The 17,360-nt window shown below is 48.5% G+C and overlaps 1 protein-coding gene across 2 annotated transcripts in view; it reads left to right on the top strand.

The window, feature by feature from the left end:
- The window catches only part of IGSF11 (immunoglobulin superfamily member 11), a 154,645-nt gene that overhangs the window by 132,757 nt on the left and 4,528 nt on the right, over positions 1-17,360 (top strand). For both annotated transcript variants that reach the window (XM_043538692.1, XM_037909201.2), the window contains exons 2-4: positions 13,645-13,808; positions 15,435-15,642; positions 16,482-16,637. In XM_043538692.1, the coding sequence (XP_043394627.1) occupies positions 13,645-13,808; positions 15,435-15,642; positions 16,482-16,637 (528 nt within the window). The remainder of the gene's footprint in view (positions 1-13,644; positions 13,809-15,434; positions 15,643-16,481; positions 16,638-17,360) is intronic.

Genomic DNA, 17,360 nt, shown 5'->3' with positions numbered 1-17,360 from the left:
TGGTTGATCACAGGCTCACTACGAGCCACCAATATTATGTGGCCATGAAAAAGGCTAATGCAATCCTAGGATGTATCAGGTGAGGTATTTCTAGTAGAGACAGGGAAGTATTAGTACCATTATACAAGGCAGTGGTGAGACCTCATCTGGAATACTGTGTGCAGTTCTGGTCTCCCATGTTTAAGAAAGATGAATTAAAGCTGGAACAGATGCAGAGAAGGGCTACTAGGATGATTCAAGGAATGGAAAACCTACCTTGTGAGAGGAGACTCAAAGAGCTTGGCTTGTTTAGCCTAACCAAACGAAGGCTGAGGGGGGATATGATTGCTGTCTATAAATACACATCAGAGGGATAAATACCTGGATGGGAGAGGAGTTATCTGAGTTAAGCACCAATGTTGACAAAGAACAAATGGATATAAACTGGCCATCAACAAGTTTAGGCTTTAAATTAGAGGAAGGTTTTCTAACCATTCGAGGAGTGACGTTATGGAACAGCCTAAAAATGGGAGCAGTGGGGGCACAAAACCTACTGGCTTCAAGACTGAGCGTGATCCATTTATGGAGGGGCTGGTATGACACGATTGCTTACACTGGCATGTTGCTGGTCTTTGACTGCTAGCAGCAAATATCCCCAGTGACTGGAGGTGGGACACTAATGGGGAGGGCTCTGAGTTACTACAGATAATTCTTTCCCAGGTGTTTGGCTGGTGGATCCTGCCCACATATCTAACTGATTGCCATATTTGGGGTTGGGAAAAAATTTTCCTCCATGTCAGATTGGCAGAGACTCTGGAGGAAGCAGGGGGTTCACCTTGCTCTGCAGCATGGGGCATGGGTCATTTGTGGGTTTAAACTAGTGTAAATGGTGGATTATCTGTAACGTGAAGTCTTTAAACCATGATTTGAGGACTTCAGTAACTCAGCCAGAGGTTAGGGGTCTATTACAGGAGCGGGTGGGTGAGGTTCTGTGGCCTGTGATGTGCAGGAGGTCAGATTAGATGATCACAATGATCCCTTCTGATCTTACAGTCTGTGAGTCTGAGCTCAGGAACTGTGCAGAAGAGCAGGACAAGGTATTTCCTGTCCCACAGGGCTCCAGAATGCTACAGGAAAAGGGAATTTCAGATAGGAGCCATTGAACTGGGGCAAAGAGCGGGAGGAGGGAAACAGCTTGGGATTTTTTATCATCATCATTATTAGTTGGAGGTTGAGGGAGGCCCAGGCAGCCTGCTAAGGTGTGTATTAAGGGCCTGATCCAACTGCCATTGAAATAAATGGAAAGATCCCCACTAACTTTGAAGGGAGTTGTCCCAGCCCCCTAACTTTGAAGGAGATCCTTTCGAGTGGTGCATTGTAAGCAGTGTGATCCCTGTGGAGGTGGCACAGCTCCTGTAGCAGACCCCTAGGCTGACATAGCACAGCCCCTGGGGGTGGGGTGCCAGACCCCTAGGCTGGGGTGACACGGCCATTGGAGGGGTGCCAAAGCCCTAGGCTGGGGTGGCATGGCCTCTGTGTGGGTGGGGTATCAGCCTATTCATTATCAAATAACCTTAACCCTAAAAATCTGAAAGCATGAGGATATTTCCTTTTTTGCATTATAAGAAGGACCTAAACCCATCTTCTAGCAGGACTGTGGTTCCCACTATAACTCTGGAAAGGCCCCCCACCTCTCCTCATTAAAACAGCATGCAGCTGTAGAGCCGAGACTGGCCCCTGGCCCCACAGCTCCAGAAACACTGGCCTCTATCGACCATTTGAGCTAAAGAAAGCTGTCTCTGGGGAACGTCCCGACTCCAGAGAGCTTGATTTCTCAAACCAAGCCTTCCATTAATGTTCATTGTTGTGCTGTCTATACACAGGCCTGCACCCCGCTGCATGCAGTCTGTGTGCCTGTGTGTGAGAGAATACATAACCATTGGGGCGGGCAAATGTTGTGTGTTTCAATTGGCTTGTTGCCTTGTTATTTCTGCAACATGCATCTGCATCAGCACAAACACAGCCTGGGCTTTGCTGCCAGGTCTGGCAAATTGTCCGTGGCATAGAGCAGCACCACCTGAGGCCTGCTGCAGATCCCCTTGGGGGCCACCTTGGTGTCTAGGGTGGGGGGTGGGCTGGATTGTTTTGAGATTTGGAAAAGTGGGGGTGTCTCTCTTTTACATATGTCTGGGGGAGTGCGTGTGTGCCTCTTACACAACTTGTGTTTAATCGTTCCAGGCCGTGTGTTGCCGTCTTTACTCCCGACAGAAAAAGAGTGACCCTCCCCTATACTCCCCCTTGGATTCTTGGCAGGGCGAGGGAGAGATCTCTCTGCTTTGGGTACAAATAATTCAGTCCTAGGTCCTGAGCATTTGTGTTCAAGGTGTACTACAGATTCTTTGCGACAAGCTGGTTTAAAAGGCAGTGGCACCCTGCTCTGGTCTCGGTGAGTCCCCAGGGAGAGCAGAGGGTGCAGGAGATGAAAGTATTTTTATTTTGGGAGTGGCAGGGGGACTTCCCTGAAGCTGTGTCTGGTCCCAGGGTCTCTGTTCCTGCAGGCTTTTCAGGGCCTCTGCAGCATTAAAGATTCCAGCAGCGAGAGGCGAGGATCCAATCTCTGCCTTTCAGAAAGGTGTGTGTGGGGTTGGGGATGGGAGTGAGGTTGGAGCAATACATTCAAACTCTGTGCCCGATCTTTGGCACATTTTCTAGCAGTGTTAAAAAATGCTGATGATCCCGTCGCCCCACCCACCTGCTTTCCTACCCATCTGCCCCAGTGTGCCTTTCCCCAACATGCATAATACCCCAGGCCATATGGTCCAACATGCCCAGCCATTTATTCTACACCCCCAACCCACAGATGTGCACTCCCCCTCCCGCAGCACCCGTTCCTTGTGCCTGCTGGCCCCTTTCCTTCCCACCCTGATATATTATTGATCAGGTTTGAGCTTTGCGTTGTTTTCCCTTATTAAGCAGTTTATCATCGTGTCGCCTTTTTCAGGGGAGGAGGAAGAAATTTATTCTTTTGACCATAAATCATTTACAAGGCTGCTGGGCCGTTAATGTATTTTTCATGGCTTGGCAAACAGCAGATAGAAACAAGCGCCGTGGCAGAGCCTCACTGACCTGTTTCAATTCCCCGTTCCTAACTCCGACCCCTCTTCCCTGATCCCGGGAGCGGATGTGTTCTACTGCAGAGATACTGGTGGATTTCTTCCCCCCCGGAGGGGCCACTCTGCTGTGTCAGCAATGGCACACACTGCTGACTGCACTTGGCACCAATCCACAGCGCGGTACATCTCTGCTGACTTGGCTTTGTCGAGAGAATTTTAACAGGGAAATTGCGGGGGGAAAACGAAGTGGCAGCTACTGTACCTTCAGATTCCAAGCGGAGCATGAATTAGGCTCCTGTTCTGTGTCCTGCATTCTTACATAGGTCTCGTGTAGGAGGATCTCGGGATACTTGACGCACTGTGGCCTGGACTGTATCTGCAAAGGGGCAAAGCTAGCTGTGTGGGATGAGGCCCACCTATGAATGGAGATGCTCACAGGGGTGATGTCTATCCAAACCAGGGTTTCCCAAACTTTTGACAACCGAGTCCCACTTCAGAAAAATGAAACCAATTACACTGCTGGTGCTCCCCACCCTGTGTTGTTAAGGGTCTGCACATCTTAATATATACAGCTTCCATTCTGCTGAACCCCCAGGCTAGTCCTTCATGCTCCTCCCCAGTTCAGGAAACACTGATATACATCTGGGAGTGGGGAAAGGCGTCGCCAACTGAAGCAAAACCCCTATGTCCTGCAGCTCCTCTGCAGAGGCAGATGACATTTAGATACAAAGAAAAGGTACATTCTGAGGTGGAATGTAGCTGTTGCCACACGGTACAACATTAAGGACAGTGCATGAAGGCCATTGAAACTGCAGGGTGGATCTAGATAGGCAGCCTCTACTTTCCCAAGCTGAGCTTTGGGTCACGAGGATGACACCCTTAGGTGTGAAATGCAATGGGGTCTGTAACAGATATGTGTAGAAAGGCCTTGGCTTGACTTGTGATTCAGGAGACTTCGCTTCCAGCAACGGAGCCTCCCTGTCACCATACTGGAGCAGTTGTTCAGCGCTAGCCCAGGAGGGAAGAGCACCCCCTACTGAATCACCAGCAGTACTTCCTGCCGCAGCTAGACATTTCCTGGGAGCGAGGCCTCCCATCCAAGTGCCAGTCGTGTCCTCTTCACAGAGCTGAGGGGATCACTTACTGAGGTATTACGGCTGCCTTGGGTGTCTCTTTTGCCCTGTTACTATTTGACCCTGCCAGGAGAGGGGATGGGATGCAACAGTGACCTCAAAGGTTGACACACTGGGATCACGGGCCTTGTTGTCTTCCCAGTCGGCAGAAGAAGCAAACTATTGAGCACTTGAACGGGTTCCTGATCCCACAGGGGCTCCCTCTGCCCTTGCTTAGCAAACACAATAAAGAACCCCCCAAACCTGTCAGTACAGCTGCTACCAAATTTCTCTGCAGCCAGATGCAAGCGCTGGGAATTCAAGGACTGTCAGATCAGAACAGAGCAGTCTCTGACATGGGCCAATGCCGCATGTATCAGAGGGAAGCATTAAACCTCCCATGATATACCTAACTGTGCAACACTATACGATGGAGAGGGGATTAACGTATGCCCCAGAGCATGGAGATTGATTAGTTTTATCCTAGCTAATGTCATTGTAGCTGCTATTTTTATTCCTGTCAATATCCCTTCCTATTTTTGTAATCTCGCTATATAATACAATGCGACTTTATTTGTGTCACCCGTTTGCATACAAAGAGCATCCTAACTGGAGAGGCACACTGCTCCAGGTGGCATGTGCTGCAAAGGAGAAGGCTCTTGTGGCAGCCGTAGCCAAATTGCATGGAGAGGCAGAAAGGAAGACAGTGCTATGGAGTGGGGAAGGGAGCAGAGAGAGAGGATGGAGGTTCACAAGGCTGGCTGGAGAGCGCTCACAAACAAGGAACACGATGTCATGTCTGGAACCCATTTCTAGTCTGCATATTGCTGAAAATAAGACAAAAATATTCACCCCCTTTTGTCCCTAGTCAGAAGCTTCTATTAGGATTTTTTTCAAGTCAGGTGAGATCATTGAGCAAGTATAATTGCTCTGGCAAGGAACTGGGATGGAAAGAAAGCCATCTGGCAAGAGCTGACTCTTGAAATCTTGCCTTAAACTCTGGTTCCCATCCCTTATGTCTGCTGCAGGGGAAAGGAGATGCGCTCCACGTTATCGTGGTAAGGCAGCTGGTTCCAAGCCTCCTCCCAGCAGTGGTGGAGAAACTTACTTCTATAGGGGGAGAAGGCAGGCATGCTGGCTTATCACTGTTCACGAGGCCAGAAGCTGAGTACAGGGCAGGGTGGGTTTTTCATCAGCAAGTTCCTCTGTTGTCTGTCTGTCTAGTCCAGATGTGGGCTATAAATGATGTTAGAGAAGGGTCAGATGGGATCAGCACAGATGTGCGGGTAATAGATGTCTCTGAACAGCCGGCGGAGCAATCAGCAAGGAATACCATAGGCCAGGGCTCAAGACCCCAAACCGCTCATTGCTCTAGGTGAATTAGTGTGTTCATTGTCCTGCCTTCTTATTTAATGGGATGGGGGGATGGTCTCTGCTGGAGCAGGTGAGTGTTTATTCAATGGGGGTATGACTCCTCCTGCTGGAACGGATGAGTCTGTTTATTCCATTGGCTAAATGCCAAAGGGATGGATTTCTGACCATTTCTCTAGGTGTGAAGGTGCTTACAAGTTAACTCTGGTTTTTACCTATGCTTAACTGAAGGGGGGGCATTGAATGAAGATTTAGTCTATTAAGATCTATATACATTTTGAACACACATGCCACTGAGATCTTGCATTTCTGAGATCAGTATTAAGTTTTTCCTGCTCTTTACTCCCATTAGCCCTGCAGAGCCAGCACAGTCAATGGAGAGGGAGCTGGAGTCTATGCCTTCTTGTCCATCATTGACGGTATTGTTAGCTACAGTATTGCTGGAGTCAGAAAGAATGGAGCTGGGGCCCTGATACGGAACAGCATCCCTGTTCAGGAAATGGGGATGCACAAAGGTGTTTTCCTGTGTTGGGATCTTGATTCCCAGATCCGAGGGTGGGCTTGTCGTGTGTGACTCAATCACAAGTTTCTCCGAGAGCAAAGGGGATGAAGCCAACCTGGCTTATTTCTGCCCTGGTTTGTAGACCCGGGTGATGAATTGTCATCAGGGAATTCTCAGCTGCGAGTGGGGATACTGGAGGGGTTTGAGGAGGCTCTGTGAGTGGGAGTGGGGAAGGAGCTGCGTCAGCAGTGTGACTGGCGCTTAGGTACACATGCCCAGACGCTACAGGGATTGGAGCCCTGCAAATGCGATGGGTGAGACTGACAGGTAGATGCTTTTCTTGGATGTCCCCAGCTGGGTCAGCAGACTTCCTGACAGGGTTCCCTATGGCACCTGCCTACATTGTGTGCCCCTGATAATGCATCAAATGTGGTGTAAGCGGGTGCAACACCCATGGATGTCTCTGGGCCGAAACCTGCCTTGTTCTTGCCTTACACTCTCAGAACCGTGTTTGTGTGCCCTGGGCCTTCTCTCATTTTACTAGCAACCCCTGGTCTCAGTGGTTGTCTCCACTGGAAGTTCTCTGGGCAGCCTTCCCATTTGTGTCTGTACCTGTGAGTATGATGTGCCGGTCACTGGCGTGTTCCATCATGACCAAATGTAGGCCTCTCCCCGACTCCCCTGCCTTGCTGAGCAATGACTTCACAGGCTGTGGTCCTCGTTTGGTCACCCCAATGGACTGGGGTATGCTGGACTAGTCAGATATTAGATCCAATCCACACTCCATTGCACTTCCTCGCCAATCTGGACTCACAAAGGGGCCATGGCCACTCACGAGCTGCCACGGTTTGCCATGCTGGGCAAGTACTGCTTTTGGTTTGGCCATCACTGAGCTGGCAGTCTACACACCACCAATGAGAATGGGCGAGATCAATATTCTATCCAATCAGTACCCAGCCTCTTCAATGGCAAGTCTGAGCTTTCGTGTGGCTACAGCAGTTCTTTTGGATGCTGTGACTGTTCTGGGCACATGGCAACCAGCCTTCTGCTAGCCTCTCATTATTCCTGAGTGTTCTAGCCACCCTTGCTCTCAGGAACAGCTATTTCCCCCCCTACCAACTGGATTGTTGCATGGCAATGCAGTTGCTCCTTCACAGGCCAGAAGGGATTATCGGCAGGGACAACATCCCTCTTGTGTCTTGGATGTCCTTTCTGTATCAGTGTCATTAGTACTTGGGACTGCGAGTCTCCTCTAGGGGCTTCTTAAATGGATGCTGTGCTAGCAGGTCCTGCAGCCAAAGTGCTCATTGCATATATCACTCTCTCCTATACGTGTGATTCTCCCATTCTAGGAGAGGGACCTACTGTTGCTCTGGCACCATATCCGCCTGCTACGTCCGCTCACCTGGGGTGGATAGCATGGTGAGACCATGCCTCTGGAGCAGTAGAAGCATTCTCTTTTAATCTCTCTTCTTTAGTACTGGAGACAGTTTTGTCCAGGTCATTTTGCCTATCGTGGGGTCAAACTCACAGCGACTTGTTTTTACTTTAATCTCAGTAAAAGACAGTTCTGTCATTTCTCCTTCTGGCTAGGATCCCAGAATTTATCCCACTTGAGCACCACATTTCTACATGGGTTACAGAATTTTCTGAACACACTTTGTATGTGTTCTCTGGGCCCGCATTCCTAGTGCAACCAAAACCTTCAAAGTGTCTTCCGCACCTTTTCTGGGGCTTTTCCACTGCTCCAGGTAGACCTTCAAGCTTTGCTCCCACCATCTCTGCTTTAGGTAGAGGTGGTGGTATTGGATTGATTCAGTTTCTCTGTTACTTCCTTCCTTTCCTGTCCCCTCTCTGATCCCTCCTCCTTTCCCCACTGAAGGAGGCACAGGAGCACTTCTCTGATAGTATTTCACATCCCTGGTTTGGTATTGAGCATGGAGGCAACGCCAGAGTAACAAGGTCCTAGAAGTACAAGGTCCCAGAAATATGAATACTTAATAATGAGGGGCATAGGCAAAGCTGTGTGGGGAGCCCAGGACTGGGGTAGTGGGAGGGAGAGGGAGGCTGCAGGGCAGGAGTGAGGGGCATTGGCAGAGCTGGGTGGGAAGCCCAGGACTGGCGGGGGCTGCAGGGTAGGAGTGAGGAACACTGGCTGAGCTTTGTGGGATAACCAAGGCCAGGGATAACAAGGAGCCCCATCCCTCCTTCAGAGCAGGTTTCTGTTCATTGGCTGCTTTGATAACTCAGGGTGTGTCTACACTGCAAAAACAAGCATATTCTTAACTCAGGTTAGCTAACCCACACTAGTTAATGTGGGTTATCTCTGTAATTGATGGTGAAAACTGATTATGGCCTGCCCTACAAACACATAGAAACTTTAGCTCAACGTCTCTCCTCTCCTCCCTAGCAAACATTATAGATCTTCATTCAACTGCTGCATTTTTGTACTCCACACAAGGTTCCAATAAACGGACCTTGATTGCAGCTTACTCGGAAATCACTTTGCCTGCACCACACCCTGTTCCAGCCAGCTGCAGGTCCTGGTGGGAGTATCTGCCAGGTTTCTTAAAGACACGCTCTACTACAGCCTCTGAGATGTATGCAGGTACTCACGTGTCTATCTGGCCTTATTTGCACCTGATTGTTTCTGAGCCCAACCAGTCTTGACTAGAGATCCATGGGTGGGAGCTAATAGACTAGTAGCATCTGCCTCTTTCTTACTCCAGGACAAGCAGGGAGCCTGAGGCCAGCTGTGGGGCTAGATCCCACAGGTGTGAGTATGAGCCATGTGGCATGAATGTTGTACAGTGGCCCCATAACTGATAAAGAAGGTAGCTGAGGGAATCCCATCAAAGATAAAATCGAAATGATCCAATGCCAACAATTATTTTGTTAACCAGGTCCTAGAAATACAAGTGCTTAATAATACCCGAATGGTCATTTCGAAAGCTCCCCGTGTAGCCAAAACATCAATCTGCCAGCTGGTTCCCCTAGAAGTTGGTGACACAGTAATGGAACATTTATTCTATGTAGCTGCTGCGCCCCGGTGCTTCAGGACCAAAATGTAAAGCAAAGCTCAGTCTCTTGTGCACAGGCTGTGGGCTGGATTTGCCTCTCACTTACACAGGTTCGTATCAGTCTAACTCCACTGACACCAGTGTATGTCAGGTGACCCTTGTGAATATCCAGTGTGCACCTATGGGCATTGAAGTCCAAAGGTAGGAGAGGCTACTGTAGCTGGAATCGATTCCAGGTGATTATAGCTTACAGGGGAGAGGCGGTTGCTCTGACAGGCAGTTTAAGCTTGTTGAATGCTTGGGGATGCTCATTTTAATAAAAGGGGGGCCTTTAACACAACTTTTACCGAGTTGTCTGTTGCTTTATGTTCTGGTGTGTAATCTGATATATTAGCCTGGGATTTTTAAGGAGTCTAAGGGGTTTAGCTGCCCAAATGGGGCACCTAATTCCCTTAGGTTGCTTTGAAAATCCAAACCTTAATATTCATATTATGTGCAAAATCTACATCCCCCTGGTTAGGTAATGGGCCGAGTTTGTTTCAGTGCGGGAACGAGACACTTGCAACTCCTGGTTTTTTAACATTTAAACTTGTAACCCTTCACATTATAGTAATGGGAGTGCATCTGCATGCATGTCTATGTTTGTGTCTGCATATGTGTGTGTGTCAGCACATGCATCTGGCTGTGTTGGGGCATGTGTATTATGGTGTCTGCATGTGTCTTTATGTTGGTGTGTCTGTGCGTGTCTGCCAATGGGGTATGCGTGTCTTTGTGTGTGGATATTTATTATAATCATTTTTGTTTGTCTGAGATATAAATAAAAGGGACTTATGCTAAAATGAGGATCCTGTAAAGAGCATTTGATCTTTGCTGTTTCCACTCGGCATTAGACTGTCTCCCTGGCAGAGGAGTCACTTTGTAGTACTGACCCCCTGGTGCTGTGTGTGTGCTGGTCTCTCTGTTTACATTGGTGCAGGATAACTCTGCACACGCACAGTCTCCCGCTCCCCTGTCACCTTTGTTAAGTTTGCTTGTCAGAAGCTGTTGCGTGTGTTTTCCCCAGCTGGAGCCCTGCAGGTGCCACTTAGCTTAGCAACATGAATCTTTGTCTTTTATCTGCTTCCTGCATCCTGGGCACTCGGGGCCAAAGAGCAGCTGACAGCATTGGAACACTCCGGGCGACGGCAGCGCCTGAAATGTGGGGCAAGGTGGCCGAGTGAGAGTGGAGCAGCTCAGCAAGGAGGGACGGTATCGAGCAGTGCACTGAATTCGTATAGTGCACGTCCAGGTTCAGATGTACCCTAGGCAAGAGAAATGTGTTTGGGTCTCCGCTATCCCCTAGTGCCCTCTTCTAAAACCACACCACACAGTTTAGCAGCACTGATTGACTGTGTCCTGGAATAGCTGGGAGGGTTGCACTTCAGCATTGCAGTTGTTTGCAAGAGTGGTCGGGGACTGGGATCCCAGAGGGGTGGGGGCTGCAGGGTAGGAGTGAGGGGCATTGGCAGAGCTGTGCGTGGGGAGCCCAGGGCTGGAATAGTAGGAAAGGCTGCAGATCAAGAGTGAGGGGCATTGGCAGAGCTGTGTGGGATAACCAATGCCAGGAATAACAAGGAGCCCCATTCCTCCTACAGAGCAGGTACCTGTTCCATGGCTGCTTTGGTAACTCAGGGTGTGTCTACACTGCCAAAACAGGCATATTCGTAACTTGGGTTAGCTAACCCATGTTAGTTAACTGGAGTTAAAAGAGCAGTGAAGTCACAGCAACTCAGCTTTTAACTCAGTTTAGCAGCTTGAGCTAAAGGCTCTAGGGCAGCCTGGGGTTGAACTCGTGCTGCCAGTCTGAGTTAAAAGCCAAGTTGCCGTGGCTTTGCTGCTACTTTACCCTGGGTTAGCACACCTTTTTGCAGTGTAGACGTTGGAGTGCGGTGCTTGCTTTGCTTCCCATTTGGGTGGTCATTATTCCAAGTCAGGCGTGCATTCAGAGCTGGATGAATAATCCCCATTTTCTTTCTTTTTGTGACTTGTTCACAAAGTGAGTGGGAAATTCTTAAATGTGTTCTTCATTCAAAATTATTTTCACATTTTGAAAGGAAATAATGATGCATGTTGTTGTCAGAATTATTTTAGTATTTTTATTATTCTGCAGTTTGTTGCAAGTATTAGCAATTGTGCCATGCTAGTTGGTTACATAAACCACATGATGTTATTTCATTTCCCTGATTGGATGCCTTATGTAACAATCCTGCACCACAAACTGCAACAGTTTTTGTTGGCGAATACACAGGTGTAAAATTCCCTTTTCCTGAGTAGTTTCATCAGCAAGTTTGAGCACTTGCGAGTCTGCAGACAGTGAACGTGGAAGAGTCATGAACACGACTGAATCCACATTTTCTTTCAAATTCAGATGAATATTTGTGGACAGCCTTTTCCCTCTATTTGCTAGGCTCATAAGGATTGCTTCATTAGACTACAGTGGGCATCACTGAAGACCCTGGCTCCCCATGTTAGGATGAGAACATACATCAGTCAATGGCTGGGTTCTTAAGATACTTTATGAGGGCAAAGATATATTTCTCCTCTTTAGCAGGTGGTGTGTTGGCCTAGCTGAAACTTCATAGTAGCCTTTGCGTTTAGCCCTAGGTAAATTGCATCACAATAGTCCAGTCTTGGTGACACAGAGTGTGGAACACCTTAGGGTAACATCCAACTGATGCAATCTCGTGACCTGCCTAAGTTGAAGGGACCATTTCTGGCATTTTGGCTTCTAGTACTGTGTGGCCATCCCTGAGCAAGTCAGGAGTCCAAAAGGATCCTAAGTTTGCCTTTTGCCTTAGTGGTTGGAAGCCAGAGGCCCTGTACTGAGGGGAGGTCATGCCTGCTAGCTCTTACTATTTCCGCTTACTGCCAGCATCCCCTGATAGTAGCTTGCTGGCTTAAACTTAAGCCAGCTGTTTCTTCCCACAGCTCCAAGTTCTCTCCGATAGTAGGACAAGAGCTGGCTGAAATGTTTCAGCAGGAAATTCTGAAATTCAAAATAAAAAACAGAATTCTGAAACAGGCAGACAAATAACGTTTTTACATTTCCTGCAGAAGGGGAATTCCAAAATGTCACTCTGACCTTTTCAAAAACATTTCTGAGGCTCCCAGAGCTGCCTGGAGCCCCAGGAGTTGGACAGTTTGGGGAACCAGGGAGCGGGGAGTGCCAAAGAACTGAAAGGCGACTTTGACTTCCAAGCTTCTTGCTCCCCATTAGCCTGCCAGCCAGGCTGCCAAGGAGGCTGAGTGGGCAAGATGGCACGAAATGAGGCAGGTGTCGAAATCTGTTTTCCATTGATATTTTGTAGAAATCAACACTTTCCCCCAGAACATTTTGATTTCAACTCACATTGGCACCTCCCAACAGAAAAATGTTCCATTGGAAAATTTCTGACCACCTTTCATTAGGACAGAAGGTGACAGGTCTGTCCGTAGTCAGGAGTCGTACAGCTGGGTGTTATCAGCATCCTGATAAGATCTGATAGCTGGTAATATCTTACTGTGCCTCATAGAGGCCTCACATATAGGTTAAACGTGAGAAGGACTGATTGACATTTAAAGTGATGTGAGTTGGTGGCTTGAACCCAATATTCAGATTTTGTGGGAGGGGAAAAAAACTTTTTAAAAAAACCTAATGTTAATAGAAATCTTTGCAGAGTTTTCTTGTTAATTTTCATATGGACAGAGTTTGGCTGTATGGATTTAAATCTCTCCCTGCATGGTTTGCAACCCAAACATTGAAGCCCTGAGCCCGTTCATGAGAGCTGGAAACTGAAAACGACTGGGAGTCAAAGTGAGGCTGATCAGGCTACTTGCATTATCCAGCCTGAATAAAATGCAAAAAAAGTGAATTCTGTAAAGTCATTTTGCTTCAATCTGTTCTTTCAGCATCAGGAGCCATTATAATCACACAGAAAGAAATTGGGATTTAAAAACAGATATTATTTTTAACCCTTTTAAATGTAAAACAATCATGAAAACTTTCCTGTTCATACTGGATTTTGTTGGAGAAAAAATGGAGAGCTAATTGCATGTCTCCTTTAACATGAGTTGTTTCTCTCTCATCTCACTACCCTGTTGTTAAAACCCTTGTTCCTGGTTTCCCTTCTTGGGCAACTTCAGAAGTGCCCGCTTTCTCGATGTTGGGTGGGTTTTCAAATGCCGTTCATTATCTCTAGGACAGCTTAGCTTCTCTTGCAGATTTTTCCCTGTCTTCAAAATGGGCCCTGTTATTTTTAAAGGGACTGAAGCCAGAATGTCCTCAGTTAAGATGGCTGCCATTTCACCTTTGCCTTTTGCAATGCCTCTGGGGAAAATGGCTCCATTTTGCAAAGCACTGGGGGACGAGGTCGCCCTTTTTGGCCTGTGGTGGTTGGAAAGGGACTGCTGTCCCTGGCTCAATGCTGGTGCCATGCCGCACTCATGTATAGTGCTGCGTGAAAAGGGTGGCATTGCAAGACCGCAAGGAAGGGGCTGGATGTTTGAACTTTGTGTCCCTTTCTTTACAGGTCTGGTGAGCCCCCTGGAGGTGTCAGTGAGCTCAGGAAGTATCCAGGTTGCTCGGGGACAGACAGCAATCCTACCCTGTACCTTCACCACTAGCGCTGCCCTCACTAATCTTAATGTCATCTGGATGGTCATCCCCCTCTCCAACGCCAACCAGCCGGAACAGGTACCAGTCTTCATTGGAACATGGAGCTCTCTGTGTCTTTGTCTTCCCTGGTCCCATCAACACCACTTGGGCAGGGGTGCGTGTGTTGGGTGTGGGCTGTCAGATCACCCATCTGGATTCTAGTGCAGAAAACCTGTGCAATAGCTGGACTTCTGCGTTAGCATCACCAGCTCCTGACTCAGGATAGGGCGTCCCAGAAGACAAAGCATTCCTGGGCAGTGGAGCAGTAGGGTGATGAAGGTCAGGACTGAGGTTCTTTGGCAGAATTTATAGTGCCTCAATTGTCATCCCATCTAGCTCTGCTGCCTTTTTATAACCAATATTGACTCTGTGCTTTTACATCTTTCTGTGTCTCCAATTGTGACCCTGTGTCCTAGCATGTCTTCCCATGTTGCTGTATGTGCCCTATGTTCCTTACTCTTGCCTTGTGTTTCTAATTCTTTCCCCACTACCTTATTTGGCACCTAACTTGTATCCTGTCTCCTCAGTTGTTCTGGTTTGACTTGCACACTGGGCAGGTGTCCAGTGTAGTGTGAGCTGCTCTGGATTCCAGATATTCTGTGGGTAGAATGGGGCACTTGGAGAATGGCCCAGCTTGGGGCACTCTGTGGTGTGGGATCGGAGGTGGCTCTGGAGGATCTGGAAGCAGTTGAGGCTGAAGCTGAAAGGATGATGGATCCCTTTGTACTGGGGTTCTGCAGTACTTCCATTCTGCAGAACACTGTTTAAGAGACAGATGTTCTCATGGACCCACCTGTCCTCCTAACACCCCACTGCTTGTTGCTTGTGAGGTTTCATTCTGAAGGACATCAGGAGGGACTCAATATCTCTGTGGTGGCCCAGGGACCATAGTTTGAGCACCACTGGGCCTTTTGCTCAGACGGCTAGAAAACATTAGAAAACCTTGTTCTGAAATGCACTTCTCCCAGGCCAGCTCACCTCCCTAGGCATTTGAGGTTCCGTTGTGAATTCTGGAATCCACCAGTGAAGCGCGGTTGGTTTTCAGCAGCTCATGTTGTTGTTCCAGCTGTGTTAGCAGTCGGTGACTAATGACTGTATCCCTTTGTTATTTCCTGGGGCCTGGCTGCCTGGTGGTGAGGATCATTGCAATGAACTGAACGGGCAGTTTCAAATCATGTTAGGGCAGCTCCACCAAGGGGAGAACTAAAGTGACCCTGGCTGCTCACCAACCAGTGCCTGTCTCCAACAAAACACTCAGGGCTGCAGCTCAGGAAGCCACGGAGATTCCTTCTCTCAGAGTCCATCCCGCCTGGTGGATACTGACATCGCATGGAGGAGAAGGAGGAAGCAGACATCCCAGATCCAGTCAGAGAAATACACTTGGGAACCTGGCACATTGCCTCTGAGAAGAGAGCCCGTCGCAGTGTGTTACTGACACACACACTCTCTGCCTCTGAGGCCACTGCTGAGTTCCCGTGCTATCCTCCCTTAGAGGAAATCCGCTATCACGGTGCATCCGCATGGGAGCTACTGTCAATTGGCATTCGGTTTCACTGAGGTCCATAAGGAGCTGGCCCTTTCTGATTTGCCCCTCATTGTAATACACACTTTGCTTCTTCACAGCAGCCAGTACAGAGAGATGTCCAATCCTTCTTTCTTTTCTAGGTTATTCTCTACCAAGGAGGGCAGATCTTTGGTGGTGCACCCCAGTTCCATGGGCGAGTGGGGTTTGCAGGGACAATGCCAACCACCAGTGCCTCCATCTTCATCAACAACACCCAGCTTTCGGACACTGGCACGTACCAGTGTTTGGTCAACAACCTTCCAGACCGAGGTGGCAGGAACATTGGAGTCATTGGACTCACCGTCTTGGGTGTGTGTATTGGGAGTGGGGAGACAAGGGAGTTCTCTATGTGTGTGGTGGGATATGCATTGGGGAACAAGACAGTATGGGTGTTTGTTGGGGGTGACCTGGAAACACTGGGGGTAGGTTGTGAGGTGGGGCTGATGGCTGTACTCGGGGGTATGGGAAGGTATCTTGTGCATGTGTACATATTGGAGGGACAAAGGGCTCTTGGGGCTAGGATGTGAGGTGCTTTGGGGAATGTATTGAGGGATGAGGGTGTCTTGCGGGTAGGTATATTAAAGAGGCCATGACAGTTTCCTACATAACAACAAGAGAATGGAACAGACCTGTGGTTCTTGACTCTGGTTTCCCTCCCCTAAAAGTGGCCTGTACTGAGTGCTTCAGAGTAGGTTGTAGATCCCCCAGTAATTCACTTGGCCAGTGTGCCATTACTGTTTCATGGGGGCAAACGTTTTCCCGTCCTCAGCCCGTAACCAGCATATGCTATGGAGCAGGAGGATTTAATGAAGGAAGGATTTATCATGTGATCCCAGCGAGGGAACTGCAGATGCTCTTCTTCCCAGGCATGGGTCAAATGCAAAGTGGCCAGGACAAAGTTACACTTTCCTTTTTCGTGCCAGAGTCTTAGTGGGGCTCCTGTGTCTGTGACTTCCCTGTCAGTCTCCCCCCTTCCCCATTCCGCCCTTTCACTGCCTTTCAGCTGCACGCTGTTGCTCACATCCGTGACACTGTTTTCTTGGACCTGGGGGCACACTCACAGGCAGCGGGTGAGCAACAAGAACCCAGGACCTTTGTTGGATATGCCTCCTGACAGGCTTTTGCTTTCCCCTCTGCTCTCATTGTAGTTCCTCCTTCCGCTCCGCTCTGCAGAATTCAGGGGTCCCTGGATGTTGGCAGTGATATCACCCTGACCTGCAACTCAGAAGAAGGCATCCCTCGGCCGACATACCTCTGGGAGAAGTTGGACAATGCCCCCAGGCTACCCCCGACTGCCACGCAAGGTGCTCGCTCTATTATCTTCCTCTTCCCCAAGTGGCTAATTTGGCTTGGTTTTGTCTGTGCTGCCAGTGATGACACGACTTATCAAGACTCCCCTGAGTCACTGCACAGTCACTTATTCATAAAGAAGGTACCATTGGGGAATAAAAGGGTGACTTGACAGCTGTAGTGTCTTGGGTGCCCTCTAGTGGCCACTGAAGTGAGCTGTAGCTCACGAAAGCTCATGCTCAAATAAATTGGTTAGTCTCTAAGGTGCCACAAGTCCTCCTTTTCTTTTTGCGGATACAGACTAACACGGCTGTTACTCTGAAACCATTCTCACTATAGTGTTTCTTCATATGGGAAATGCCTCTTGGGCTACAACTGCTCAACAAAAAAAAAATGTGGCCAAAATGTTCACAGGTTACTACTGATTTTGGGGGCCTCACAGATTAAAATGCATTTCAAAGTAAACTCAAATAGCCAAGGACTGGAAATTATGGAAAGGTAGCCTTAGGATCACCCAAAGAATTTTGCAATTTGTTGAATCTGAGGACTTACCCCTATTCCCCAGTGTTGTGCCGAGGGGTGCTGTGCTTCTGGATCAGCTGTCCTCCAGATGTGAAATAAAGCTGGGGCCCTGATCACTTTTGGTTCTGAAAAAATCCCATGGTACCACTTGTGAGACGTAGAAGTTTGTCTTGGTGTACTGGCCAAACGGCAACCCGCCTATTTCTAGTCTTCTA

The sequence above is a fragment of the Chelonia mydas genome, chromosome 1 (genome assembly GCF_015237465.2).
Source record: "Chelonia mydas isolate rCheMyd1 chromosome 1, rCheMyd1.pri.v2, whole genome shotgun sequence".
NCBI lineage: Eukaryota > Metazoa > Chordata > Testudines > Cheloniidae > Chelonia > Chelonia mydas.
Note: the sequence above shows the minus strand (reverse complement) of the source record. Positions and strands in the feature narration are given on the sequence as shown.